The sequence below is a fragment of the Hetaerina americana genome, unplaced genomic scaffold (genome assembly GCF_022747635.1).
Source record: "Hetaerina americana unplaced genomic scaffold, ioHetAmer1.1.p SCAF_1, whole genome shotgun sequence".
Lineage (NCBI taxonomy): Eukaryota > Metazoa > Arthropoda > Insecta > Odonata > Calopterygidae > Hetaerina > Hetaerina americana.
Genome location: NW_027286069.1, coordinates 40,376,699 through 40,390,094, shown reverse-complemented (window position 1 = coordinate 40,390,094; position 13,396 = coordinate 40,376,699). Strand labels below are relative to the sequence as shown.

The window sequence follows — 13,396 nt, the reverse complement described above, 5'->3', positions numbered from 1 at the left end:
GTGGACCCTGGCAACACACTACTGTAATTATACATATCTTTTATGTATATTATATGATATATTATTATACGGTTATACGTATATTCTGAAAAACATGACGAAAAATAGCCATAGCATCTTAAGCACCATACTAAATTATACAATAGCTCATTCTTTAGCTCTTTATACTTTTCTTTTCACTACCATCCAAAACGCCTATGAATTCTCTCCTGCTCACACTTTCCCCTCATTCTCCTGTCTGCATCCTACCTTTACCTTGCTTTTCTGGAATTCTCCCTTCTTTACTGCCTAATCATCCCATTTTCTCACAGATCCCCAACATCCACTTGTTCTGCCTTCTTCGAATTTCAGCAAAAGACCATCTTTCTTCCCCTACCATTCCTAGAGCGTGATCGTTTGCTTTCCTTTCCGTCCATTTTATTTTCTCTATTCATCTCCTCATACACATTCCAAGAGCATTCAATCTACGCTTATTCTCTTGCTTCAATGACAACGTTTTCGAGATACGCAAAACTTCGCTACTTAACGTGCCTCTCATCAACTCCCACCTCTTTGTAAACGGGTCTTTGCCTAACGTAATTCTTCTTTTAACGCCCTTGCTACTTTTCCTACCTTCTTCTAAAATACTTCCAGATAGTTAATTTTCCCTCCTATTTTGGTGTATCCCAACTTTAATTTTTATACTTTTTCCATAAGCTTAAAATTTAGAGGGATGAGTAAGAATATGAGTTTATGTTAGAACCATGGATGGAAATCTTTTAGCGATATTCCCTTAGGGGAGATGGGTACCTGACAAAATCTGAAGCTGTCACCCTCTTTATGGTCTGTATCTTGGCAATTTGGGATCGTCTACGGAATGGGATGTACTTATTTAAGTATTAAAAATCTATTTTGTGAAATAAGATATGTCATTGTTATCTCCAAGAGTATTTTTGGAGCGTAAGCTTTCAGGCAAGATGGGTCGAAGTGAAAATTCCAGTTGCCTGTAAGCCGGTTGAAAATCAGAAGGGATATTGAATATGAGTCAAACTTCCGAGTAACTACCTATCCCGCGTCATGCCAAAACCATATTTTGACCATTTTCCTGAAAGGTCAATTTCTGGAAATCGCTCATCTCAGTGATATTTGAAGCATTTTCATGCTATCTAAATCCGTTGGTTGCAGCTTATGGGTACAACTTGTGGAGCAGAACAGCTCAATTTCATACTGATCAGTAGGTGTAAGAATATCAGTTTCGAGATGGAGAACTTACGAGTGCAAAAATGCTATGCCTCAGAAGTTAAAATTGTAGAAAATATTCAAATTTAACTAAAGGAGACCATCGTGCTCCTCTTTTCTGTCAAATCTCTTGGGGACGATTAGAAGATTAATGGAAAATGTTGGAATGTTTCTCCTCTAAAGCAGCATACTAGAAGTGATTGTTTGGCTTAGTCGATTTCCAAAAAGTATAAAAATTACGTTTTCCTATGTGCTCAGGAACAATGTACGGAGCTCGCCAAACACTGCGAAAAAACTTTAGACTCCGTTTAAAATGTATTGAAATTCTTCTGTTATCAATGTTAAAATGGAGTGGGGCTTATCTGGTAACATCTATCTCCATGATTACTTCTTTCAAATGATTTAATTAATCATAAACAATATGTTTATTTAGTTTGGCACCCCGTTTCGGTTTACTTATATGCTAATTTCTCTGTGTGAATTCTGAACACAGTTATGTAAATTATTTTGACGACTCTGCCAATCACAAAAGGTGGCTTGATGGGTGGAATCTTCCCGCTATGTAAAATATATAAAAAATACATAGTAACTTGAATTATGTAACTTACGAGTTAATTTGATAAAATGTGCATCATAATGTTATTAATAAATATTACTCAAACTTATTACCGAGCTGAGTCAAGGAATGAGCTTCATCGCAGCTTCAGAGTAATTTCATCAATCACTCCCTATTTTTTTCCTACCGATTGCAAACACGCGCTGAATGGCTAAAGATTTTAACAGTCTGTAACTGTTTTACTCACCGTCAACCGTATTTTAGGCTACCTGTTATTAAAAAGTGGAGCATGCAATTTTTTGACATACTTCTCATAATTGGATCTGAATCCTTTTAAACTATGCAAATTTAATTTCTCCTGATTCATGCGAACCTTAGCTTTAGGAACACCTAGTAACCGTCTCAGCAGCTCACTGGAAATTGCATGCAATTTCATAGGCATAGCATGCATAGAAAGTTTTTCTCTATGACTGATGGTGACTTATCACATGTGTGATCACGAATGAATCAGAAACGTAGATAGGAAGTAGGAAAATTAGTTATGTTCCCCCATATGAAAGTGGTGACCCAGAAAGAATAGTCACATCCCATGCCACTTATAATTCTCACAAGTTAACACATCTTATTTTTTTAGTTTGAGGGACTATCGCTCAACGGATTTCATTTGTCATGCAATCGAAATATCACAATTGCGTAAATTAATTATCGGTGAATCTGAGACTTTCCCTCTGCTGATGCACAACTACCTAACTGAATTACCTCTATCACTGAGCTATTCTCATATAAGATTCCTTAAAATTCACCTTTAACTGTGCCATGGTGGAGAATACAATATTTTTACTTTTTGCCCTATCTACAAATGGCTATTTTTACTTCGCTCTCTACAACCGGCTATTTTTTGTGATAATTGGCGATTGTCAATCAAATTGTCGACTACGAAAACATATATACCTAGGCAATTTTTTTGCCTCACATAAATCAACGGTTACCATAGACACAACCTGCACCAAATGGCCTTCGCCTTCAAACCCTGCAAATTGATATTTAGATCGCCTTAGTTCAGACAAAGTATTTTGAAATATAAAATGCGGTATTAGTCGTCGTTTCTCTTGCCATTTAACTACACGCGGAGAATATTTATTTGCAACATTATTTAAATTTAAGAAAGCAACACCAGTGGCTGTTATATTTTCCAAAAATATTTCCATTTTTTAGCACCAACAGTTTCTATTTAAATAAATGTACATGGATATCTGAGAGGGAATTTTTGTGATTCGAATACTCAACGCGTAATGACACCTCGGAGGCAGATGCAATGACACCCCGTGTGGGCACTCGCATGTGTTGTCCAGATATTAATTTTATGGTCTTTGTTCTCTGTTCACTCCTCCGCGAAATTTCTTTTCAACTTCCACAGCGATATTAAAAAATCAGCAATTTCAAAACTCAATAAGAATATTGTATTTTAAATTGTGAGGCGTGATCAATAAAGAGCGAGCACATATTTTTATAGGCAAAATTAATGGTGTAAAAATTTAGTTTTATTTTATATTGGTAGCTTAATGTTTAATGTATCGTTTATGTGTTACAAGTATCCTCAATTTGACTCAAATTTTGCGTTAGCGGCAGCCGTTGCAAGTCGAAACAGATCCAGTTCACCTACGCCTGCTTCTGATAGTAAAAACCGTTTTCTTTGAAGATGTTTCTTGACATTGGGGAGCAGTAAAAAGTCATGTAGGTTTAAATTTGGACTGAAGTGAGGATTAGAAACTCTTCATATTGATTTTTTCGGGATATTGAGGAACAATATTTGTAATGTGCGGCCGTTTATTGTCGTGGTGCACATTCCAGCCTTTTGTGTTTGATGCAGATTTTGATCGTGTTGTTAATTTATTTAAAGACTTTTTTAGTGGGGCGAGATTTAGACTCCATAGTTCCTTCTTATACCTAATCCTTATACATTACAATAAAGACAATGTCTAACATTCATGGCCTAGGTGAAGGAAAACACATCTAGACAGGACTCGAACGCGACCTCTGGATTTTCAGGCAAGAGCGCCACCGAGGCCAGCAAGGTCAGTTGTTGGTAGCTTCGGGGATTTTTTTTATAGAGAAGAGACATTATTGGAGAGGAGGCACACATTTTCTAGTGCTAATTATACTGAAGCTCAAATTGTTAGACCTCTGTCCTGCAGCATGAGGTTATCTCTATTTGTTCATTGCTCGATGATTGGGACGACGAACACATGATTGCAATATTCAGCGCGTTTAATTGGGAATTGTAAAAACTTTGTAACTTTCACTGAATTTTATTTGAAATGACAAGTTTCGTGGAGCAGTCGACATCATTCGATGCCTAGCGATGCCCAATGTTCGACGAAGCCGGTCGTTTTAAATAAAATTTAGTGGAACTTACAATGTTTTTATTTTTCACAATTAATTTAGAAATTCCATTAATTTGAGCCGTACCACAGAATTCATTCAGCGCGTTGCCTACTTGAATGCTAGGTGTATTTAGCCTTTTAAAGCCGGATTGCCAAGTTAGGGTTTTGAAAGATTGGTGCCGCAAACATGTATATAACATAAAGGGTTTCTCTTAACACGTTGCCTCAAGTTTTTATCGTCCCTCTTTTTCCTCGTTGAAAACTATCTCTCTTTTGTCCTTAGCTTTATGACTGGTTGGACTTGGTTTGCCAATTCTCTCCTGATTGTGTCTCTCTTAATCTGCTCGTAGGATTTACAAACCATATCACTAATTATTTAGCTAGTTTCCTGCGGTTTTGATCGACCTCTTATAACAATACATGAATAAAGTTTTCCGGATTGTTTCGATCCGTTGTCTTCATTCTCTACGGTATGGAGGCATTTCAGCTACCATCTTCAGATCAGGTCTTCTGGTTTGAAAACAGAAGTTAGGTTGACTGTATCTGACTTTTGCTGAAACGTTTTATCGTCTCAGGGTATAATTTTATTATTTATGAGCACTGACCGCTTATTTAGTCTATTCACAAAACTCCCGATTTGTAATTTGTTTTCGCTGCTCAATAAACGCTAATATAAGAGCATCTAAAAATTTGTTGTAACTCTACTAAGGTATAATATTTTTTGAAGACACGAAGTTCTGGGCAATGATAAAAATGTTAATGAATTGTAAGAATGGAGTTCTAAAGCACTCAGATGAAGATGATATGTAATGTACCCGTTTTATTAGTGTGAAAGGCCCAGGAATATTTAAACCAGGTAATAAACTAGTGAAGGTTGGATATAAATCATGATTAATGGATATTTAGCCACAATTAAGTTGACTGATATTTATTTAATCGTATTTTAGTTTTCATTGTTGTGATAAAAATCTTTCGGTTGATCCCTATGATGATGATGAAGTCTTGATAAACGCTATAAACCGCAATAAGAAACCAAAAGGAACATGAAAAATATTCTTTCTATGCGTGGTATTCGATGTTATGGATAACGTAGCCAATTTCGGCAATTTCATTTCCCCTTTTCGGTGAACGGTTTAGTATTCTGCAACATGTTTCGCACTAATTAGTACATAATCTTCTGTCCATCAGATAAGAAACTGTATGCAGGAAATACGTTTTCATGTCTAATTTGTTGCTTATTTTTTCCCACCTTTTGCTAAATATTCAGGATTAATTAGTTACGTAATGCAATATATTTCCAGTAAGGTTTGGGCGATACGAAAAGACTTCGGAAGTATATCTAAGAGTAGCAGACCCTAATCCTGATTCAGGAACGTCCTGATGAAGATCAGACTCAATAGTCTGACCTATTATGTGAGTGTTATTTTCAGAGAACTTACGACAACAGGGCTATCAATTTTTCTCAATTGGCATTTTCAAGGGTATTTGAATTGCTGTTGGCATTTAGCAGGAACTGGGTTGGCAAGATCTATTTTAACAGAAGTTTGACTAATTTGTTAGCATGCCGTGTGCCACAAAAATTAGTGAAAAATATGTGTCAGTTCAAAAATAGCATTTCAATGGCATGGTAATTTATCTCAATAATGTGTAAAAATGGTAATTCTCTCAATAATGTGCAATATGAATACTTCGTTACGTAGCTTTGCCTCCAACTGTACTTCTGTCGTTTTCTGGAAAGCTCTTTCCGCTTAATGGTTCCTCAAATTGTTCTTGATATAATATGGGTAAGTCGCTGCCATTTAGGCCTGCGGGTGTCTTCAACGGATTGGAGGGTGATTATGAAATACGGTAAATAGAATAGTGGACTTCCATTTAGTAGAGAATATTTAGGTTTTGAAGAAATTGGCTCTGTCAAGGAGTCTAAAATGAGAAGCTCACTAGCAGAAGTTCAAAACAACTTTCAATTAGCTGTAACATTCTAGTAACACTGTTAGCAATAACTGATCAGTAATCTAGATGGAAACAAAGATCTTCTAGTGATATTCGTTCTTAACGGAAAGGTTTTGTCGGGGAAATAAAATAAGTCAAAAATATTTCTTCAGCAAAACCCATATATATATATATATATATATATATATATATATATATATATATATAGTATATATATATATATATATATATATATACTCTTCTTGCTATAATTTTCCTGAGACAGCCATATGCAGGATTGACATGATTAGTAATTTCTTTGTTGGTGAAGCGCAGTGGAAGTAAAATAATGGAAAAGTTGTGAATGTTCCTATTTTCGGGGTTCCACTGTATCTGTCTTTAGTACAACGTTTCGTCGGCTGTCCTGCCCGCATCTTCGGACCCGAAGAAGGCTGAAGGATTATTGACGAAATATCATTAAGGTGAGGTAACACTGTGGGAACCCTGCAAATGGGGAAATAATATATCGTAGAAGCCGCTCAAGCTTTTCGCCATATTGAAAGCTGTATGGACAATTTACTAATTATTTTTACATGGGCTGGAATTAGTAATGCGAAGAATAAAAGTTAGAGAGGTTTTAGAAAAAAGAAGAAAATACGACACATATCGGTGGCATCTTGTACTGTGGTATCAAGAGTGAAAAATCTTGAAGACGATGGTTTAATGAAAAATGGGAATGAAGGGGACGAAGACGAATGGGGCACACTTATACTAACAAGTGAATTGGACAAAGCATTTAAGATTTAAAGAAAAACGAGGTAGGGGCTGAAAATCAACAGACATTATCAGGGCGTTTGTAAATAAAGCTAAGAATATCTTGCTTATAGTAATCAAAGCGAACTATGTAAACCAAGAATGAAGGCTGAAGGGCGTAATTTATTGATTATCAAAGAGGATGATGGCTTAGAAAAGTGATAAACACAGAACATTTACTCTGGTGCTCTTGTGTCGGTAATACTAACACAAAGAAAAAAATCGAGAACTACCTGTTGAAAAATCAATTCAGAAGATCGGAGAAACAAGAAGGCTATGCTCTATTTATGAATACTACCTCCACAGAAATCAATCAGAAGGTTAGTTTTATCGGTGAGGATAGAGCTCACCTGATAAACAAAATACTAATTAAGGATCTGCACACCATTTCCGGATACTAAGAGGGACAATATGCTCATATCGCTAGAAATACTTTGATTAAGATGCGTGATAAATAATTTGTCAACTCAAAAATACCAATTCGCAACAATGCAAATGGAAGATGGAAGAAAAATGGAGGCTGCAGTGGAAAATTATCCCGCCTGGGATAGGACCTCACACCTTATACGAGCAGAGAGTGAATCATTTTTGAAATATTTGAACTTATTGAGTCATTTTTCCGAGATATAACACGAGAATCAAGGGGGAGAAAACCGGTATAATCGTTTGTATGTGTGAGAGAAAATCTGAAGGCAGGTATTGTATGACGAGAATAGAAATCAGCACAAGTAATTTTTGCAGTTACTTCGGAAGTTGCTGAACATGAGGTGGCAGACACTCAATGGCACCTGAAGACTAGAATAGCCTAAGCGGAGAACGGGTTTAAGCAGAATCAAATGAATGGGGCATGCCTTGAAAGTAAGTGAATTTATTAGGAGCATGATATAAGGGTTAATAACACGGAAGGTTCTACGAGGAAGATCAGAGAGCATTGTATTGATAAAATGAAGAGTGATATGGGGAAGAGGAACCATTTGGTATTAAGAGAATTAATGTCGGAAAGGGGAAGTTTATTGTGCCATTGAAATGATTATGAAGATGAGGGTTAATTAAAATTAATTTGCTGAATGCTGTCTTCACAATTTTTGAATTTTGAATTTTTGGGTGAACCTTATTATAAAAATATTGGTTTAGAGGATGCCTATGCCAATTTGTGATTTATGAGCACTTTTAACTGGGTTCATATATTTGTAATGACAAAAACAATATATTCGTCACTATGATTAAGTATTTTGTTAGATTGACAGTAGTTGGCATCCCAAGATCAATTGCTAAATTTTCATTCGGGGTCATCGTTGTTACAATCTTTTGGCGGAGTTCAATCTTCAACTTCCCAGAATTTGGAATGGTGTAATCACTTTCTTTTTCGGATTTTCCGTGAGTGCGTTCTTAAGAACGTGTACTCCTAATCTCAACGAGGACGGGGGATAGTATTTGCAGAATTGACTATATTTTATTTGTGGCGGGTGTGAATATCTAAATAATAAATAAACAATGCCCTCCCTTGCCCTGAAAGTTGGCCCGGACATTCAAAATGCCACCTATTCTTGTGGTAGGTAGCTATTGAAATCGTCTTGGACTTAATCAACACCTATCTACGCTTTTCCTGTGAGTTGCCAAGGGGCCGTGTGGCGGGGTAGGACATTGTCCTTCATTAAATAGTTGCGGATGTCATGTGTTACGCAATAGGATGGCAGATCACAATTAGGTTTTTCGATCCATTTTATGTGTACTTAACCTTAGTTTATAGCCTACAGGAATTCGTGAGGAAAGACTGGGTACTTAAAATCTGTCAGAGCTGGAATACTTCTCTTTATTTTACCTGATTTGTCTGAGCTGCCGACATGGAACTCAATTCCCTAGTGTCTCAAGTTAACTCGAGCATCCTCTACTTTTATAAAAGTCTAATTTTTGCTTGATTTCTTCATATCTGGAAGGACTTACATAATAGTTTATCTACATTTCCTCTTATATTACGGATTCCCATTTGAGATTGGGAAAAACGAACCCTGGATTTAAATTTGTCGATATCACTGCTAATCAGATTTGATAAAATGGTAGCTTAGGTCTTTTATGCCTGGTCCACTACTTCTCAACTTAGGAACGTATGGACGAGAAAATACTGGAGAGGGAGGCTACAAGGTAAGAGGTTACAATTGTTTATTCCCCATTTTGTTATGAAAATGTTAACCCTTTGCTTGCTTAAAAACGTTTTGCTTAATTTCCCTGCTGCGTGTGGGCGAGACGCAAACGTTTCGCGCGTTTCTTGTTGACAAAAAGAAGACTTGAGGGAATTCCAACAAGGCCAGTGTTAACTTTGTAATTGTGAAGTAGGAAGAATTGTTCAGAGCATAGCCCATCACTTTAGACTAGATCCGCTTCAACGTGACGTCGGCAGGTTGAAAAACAGTCACAGCAGTGTGGCATCATTTATGGTCGACACTGCATCACAAACCAAGGTACACTCACGTAATTCCTCGAAGAAACGCGTTCGGTTGGGCTTGAATGCATCGGGAGGCATCGGCGAGGAGGTGGTGGTGATGTCTGCAGCGGCCTCGGCCGTTGCGGCCTCAACCTCGAGCAGGGAGACGTCTCTCCAGGTCCCGCGGCGGTTGGACGAGAGGCGTCGGAGCGCTGCGGCCGCCCCCGAACCGGGCTTCCCCTTGGCTTCCTCGGCTTCAGTGCGACAGTAGGGTGGCGACATTGGAAGAAAGGAATTAGGAGTAAAAATTGGGTGGGCCTCGCAAGTACTCGGAGTGAGGTGCGCTTAATGCACTTACAGTGCTCCTTCAGTCAGTGGGTGAATATAGTAGGATATTTTTAAATGAAACTTCCCCTCGAGTAAATGAAAATTTAGGGATCTTCATTAATATAGTTAAGATCTATGAAATTAATTGCATTTTAGTGAAGAGACATGTTTGCTGCTATATGCAAACATGCATATTATAATACTAGGAAATTATAAGCGGCACAGGGAAAAGACCTGGCACTCTACTCCTGTATGAATTTCACACGCCGCTGGGCTTCATGCTGGGTGATCTCTACCGTCACCTATCAAACCGACCTTCGGGTTGATAACTGTGCTTATGCATGAATATTGACTATTTCAGCATAATATAACAAGAAGCTACTATCGGCCTTAATACCAATCCATTCAAAGAAGTAGCTGGATTAGATAAAACGACAAAATTATTTTTTTGTGATTTGATATGATATAATCACTCACTCATTAGAACGTTATGTACGTGGGATACCACTTCATCCACAGTTGATACTGTTACAGCACTTTCAGTTTTAGGGGTAGCGGTGGCTAAAGGTGTGGCAACGATGCAGAACGTAAGCAATATGAGCGGCTGTAGTCTTGTGACGAAACGCCTTCGTTTGAGTGCTCGGGAGTTGTCCATATTGTCGTCGATTCTTGTGGGCTGCAAAGGAGAGAATAAAAAATAATGATAGCCTTTGTCATACCAAACCGACCGAAAGAATGATACCATTCTCTCAGTTGATGAATTTCAGAATATATAAATAATAATTCATTCATCTTTTTTAAGCATTAGTACTGTCAATTTAGATTGGTACTGGTACTATTAGATTAGCATTGGTAATTGTAGGAATAACACATATATGGAGCAAGAGATTGGTTTAAAATTAATCATAAGAAAATATTTTGCTATAAAATTCCCTGACAAATAAAGATAAATCGTTGGTTACAATTTATTTATTTGATTAGCATTTGGGTATCAGTTTTTGTAAATGGTAATGGTGATTAAATATTTTTGCCATGTTTTAAGCTATTTCTTGTTACTCATATTGATGAAAATGCTGAGTAATGAATGATTGTTGGATTGAATTGAGTGAGACCAATGATATACGAGGGTCATCCGGAAAGTAGTACCCGTTCGTGCCGCATGAAGTGCTGACGACGCGAGTAGCCGCTGGACGAGGTCAGATAGCTTCAGTGGCTTGTCTGCCTTCTCTGAGCCAAGTTGCGTGACGCTAGCATTGCCTGTGTTGTTTCTGTGATTGTTTACAATGTTTAAAAAAATTGAGAACGCCGCCAGTTGTGAAGTGAGGGCAGTGATTAAATTCCTCAATGCAAGAAACGTTCGCCCATGTGATATTCATCGCCAATTAAAGGAGGTGTATGGAGACAATGTAATGGACGAGTCGTCTGTTCGGCGGTGGTGTCGCAACTTCAACATGGGGAGGGGGAACACACACGACGATGAGCGTTCGGGGAGACCGTCTGTCATTACAGACCAACTGGTGAGCTCAGTTGACGAATTCGTGAGGAACGATCGGCGCGTCACAATTGATGACATCTGTGAGCATTTTCCCAATGTTTCTCGAACAATTGTTCATGAAATTGTTAAACACCATCTGCATTATGCAAAAATTTGTGCAAGATGGGTCCCTCGCGTATCTCAATGAGCTGGCGGCGAAGGACTATGCAGCAGGAATACAGAAACTTGTCACACGTTATGACAAATGCCTTAATTTGCTTGGAGATTATGTTGAGAAGTAGTTTAAAGTATCCTCTTTCAAATAAAATTTTTTATGTTTGTTAATATTTACTTTTGTGTCTTTACTTCACGAACGGGTACTACTTTCCGGATGACCCTCGTACATTATATGTTTATATTGCCGACTGTAAAATAACATCACTTTATGTCATTTTTGGTAGAAATTTGAGAGGTATTTAGCTATGTACCATGCTTATTAACCGTCAAGCCAACAAGTATGAACCTATTACCGAATTTATTTTAGTCAACAGAGACATTTTTAGTCGTTTTTTTTATCTTGATTTATTTTCTAAACTTATTAGAGATTATTGAAGTACAGAAAATATAATTAATGAATTTCTCTTAGTAAAGGTGTTATATACGGTTTGTAGAACTGCCATCCTTTCCTTTACCTACATGAATATGAAAATTAGGCGAGAACTGCCTTATTTTTTTAGTTTTCATGGAATACTCGCTATCTGAAGTTTTCATTTTACGACTTAATTCACCCTTTCTTTCCGTAAGTACCTTTTTCTGTTGGCGACCGAGTTCAAACGCTTATAGCAGAGCAGCTTGTATGGTTTAGCATAACCAAGTATGCGGGGGGACTGCATCCATTCTCAATTTTTATGGCCTTTAATTTCTACAATTGTACAAGTCATTTGGCTTCTAGAAATTGAAAACCTCTAAATCTTTCCAAAGCTCATTTAGAGCTGAAAATGATTATCAAAGTTTGACAGATATGACATAGTACTTAGCCAGTCAGCTAACTGTGAATTATAGGTTATGTAACACTATTCATATCAGTTGCACAGTGTCAATTGAAGGTGAAAGTTAGTTATTTATCCGATGAATTGAATCTCAATTGAAATTTCCGCTCAATGAAATTATGTCGTGCATCGTCGGCTTGGAAAATTCACGTAGGGGATTAGTGACAATATTCCATTCAATTTTTACGACATGGGCTAGCGCTATATCGGCTGTTAAGACTTTTGAGTTTTCCCCCGGAAAAGAGGAAATCATTTTAAGTAAATGATCTTCTGAGTTGCTACGCTATGTTGCATATCATAGGCGACACTTGGCGCAACTCTCTTTCGTCTAACAAAAACTGGACGGGAGAGGCGTCAATAAAATATAATAATACAGGACCAAAAACTGCAGAAATTTATTTATTTAAGTGCTCTTTTCTTATTATTTTATTATCATTATTAAAAATACACATGTGCTGATAATACATTTTATTCTAAATTCATTCAACATTTGGGGTATCTATAGCCTTTCAGTCTCTCAGTTGATGACGCTTACGTATGGCTGGTATTATAATATTATAGCATATTCTTCTTGTACAATAGTAACCTATCTCTACAGAAAAATATTAAATTCGTCTTTTTTTTTAGGTTAATGAGGGAAGGTCGAACCAAAGTTTGGCGTTCGTAAGGTGGATTATGAGAAGGACGATTGGAGTTGAGGAGAATCCGAGAGATATGTTATTGGTGAGTAAATAGCTTTATATATCTACACTGCTAATTTTTTGTAAAATATAAATTTTTGCAAAATTAAATACGTGGCATGCGCATTGAAATTGGTTAATCTTTTTCGAACATTGATGCTCAGAAATATGGACGCCATTTACTAACATTTTTCCATTTCAAAATTCAAATTTACTCTAATACCATTTTGTTTGACTCGATTAGGATGAAGGTAAAGTTTTTAGGCTGATGACCATGAATTGACTTTATGACCCCATTGAACTACTGTTTTGATGAATATACTATTTGCTTCGGTGAGATAACAAAATCCCACCAACAAAATTAACAGTCCCATGAATATGTCCGTTTACTTCCGTGGCACCGGGTCATTCGAAAGCTTAAGCCTGGTGCGTGTGCAAAACGTTTTAGATCTTTTAGATAGAACCTTATTACTTATACTTACTACAGTTACAGAATGACTTTTTTCATGTAAGCATTAAGATGGCTCTTCTGATATTTCTGGCT

General features: G+C 37.0%; 1 protein-coding gene across 1 annotated transcript in view; it reads right to left on the bottom strand.

The window, feature by feature from the left end:
* The window catches only part of LOC139697471 (brain-specific serine protease 4), a 32,301-nt gene extending 22,697 nt beyond the window's left edge, over positions 1-9,604 (bottom strand). Inside the window, exon 1 of the mRNA XM_071596197.1 lies at positions 9,356-9,604. Within this exon, the coding sequence (XP_071452298.1) occupies positions 9,356-9,604 (249 nt within the window). The remainder of the gene's footprint in view (positions 1-9,355) is intronic.
* Positions 9,605-13,396: the final 3,792 nt, after the last annotated feature.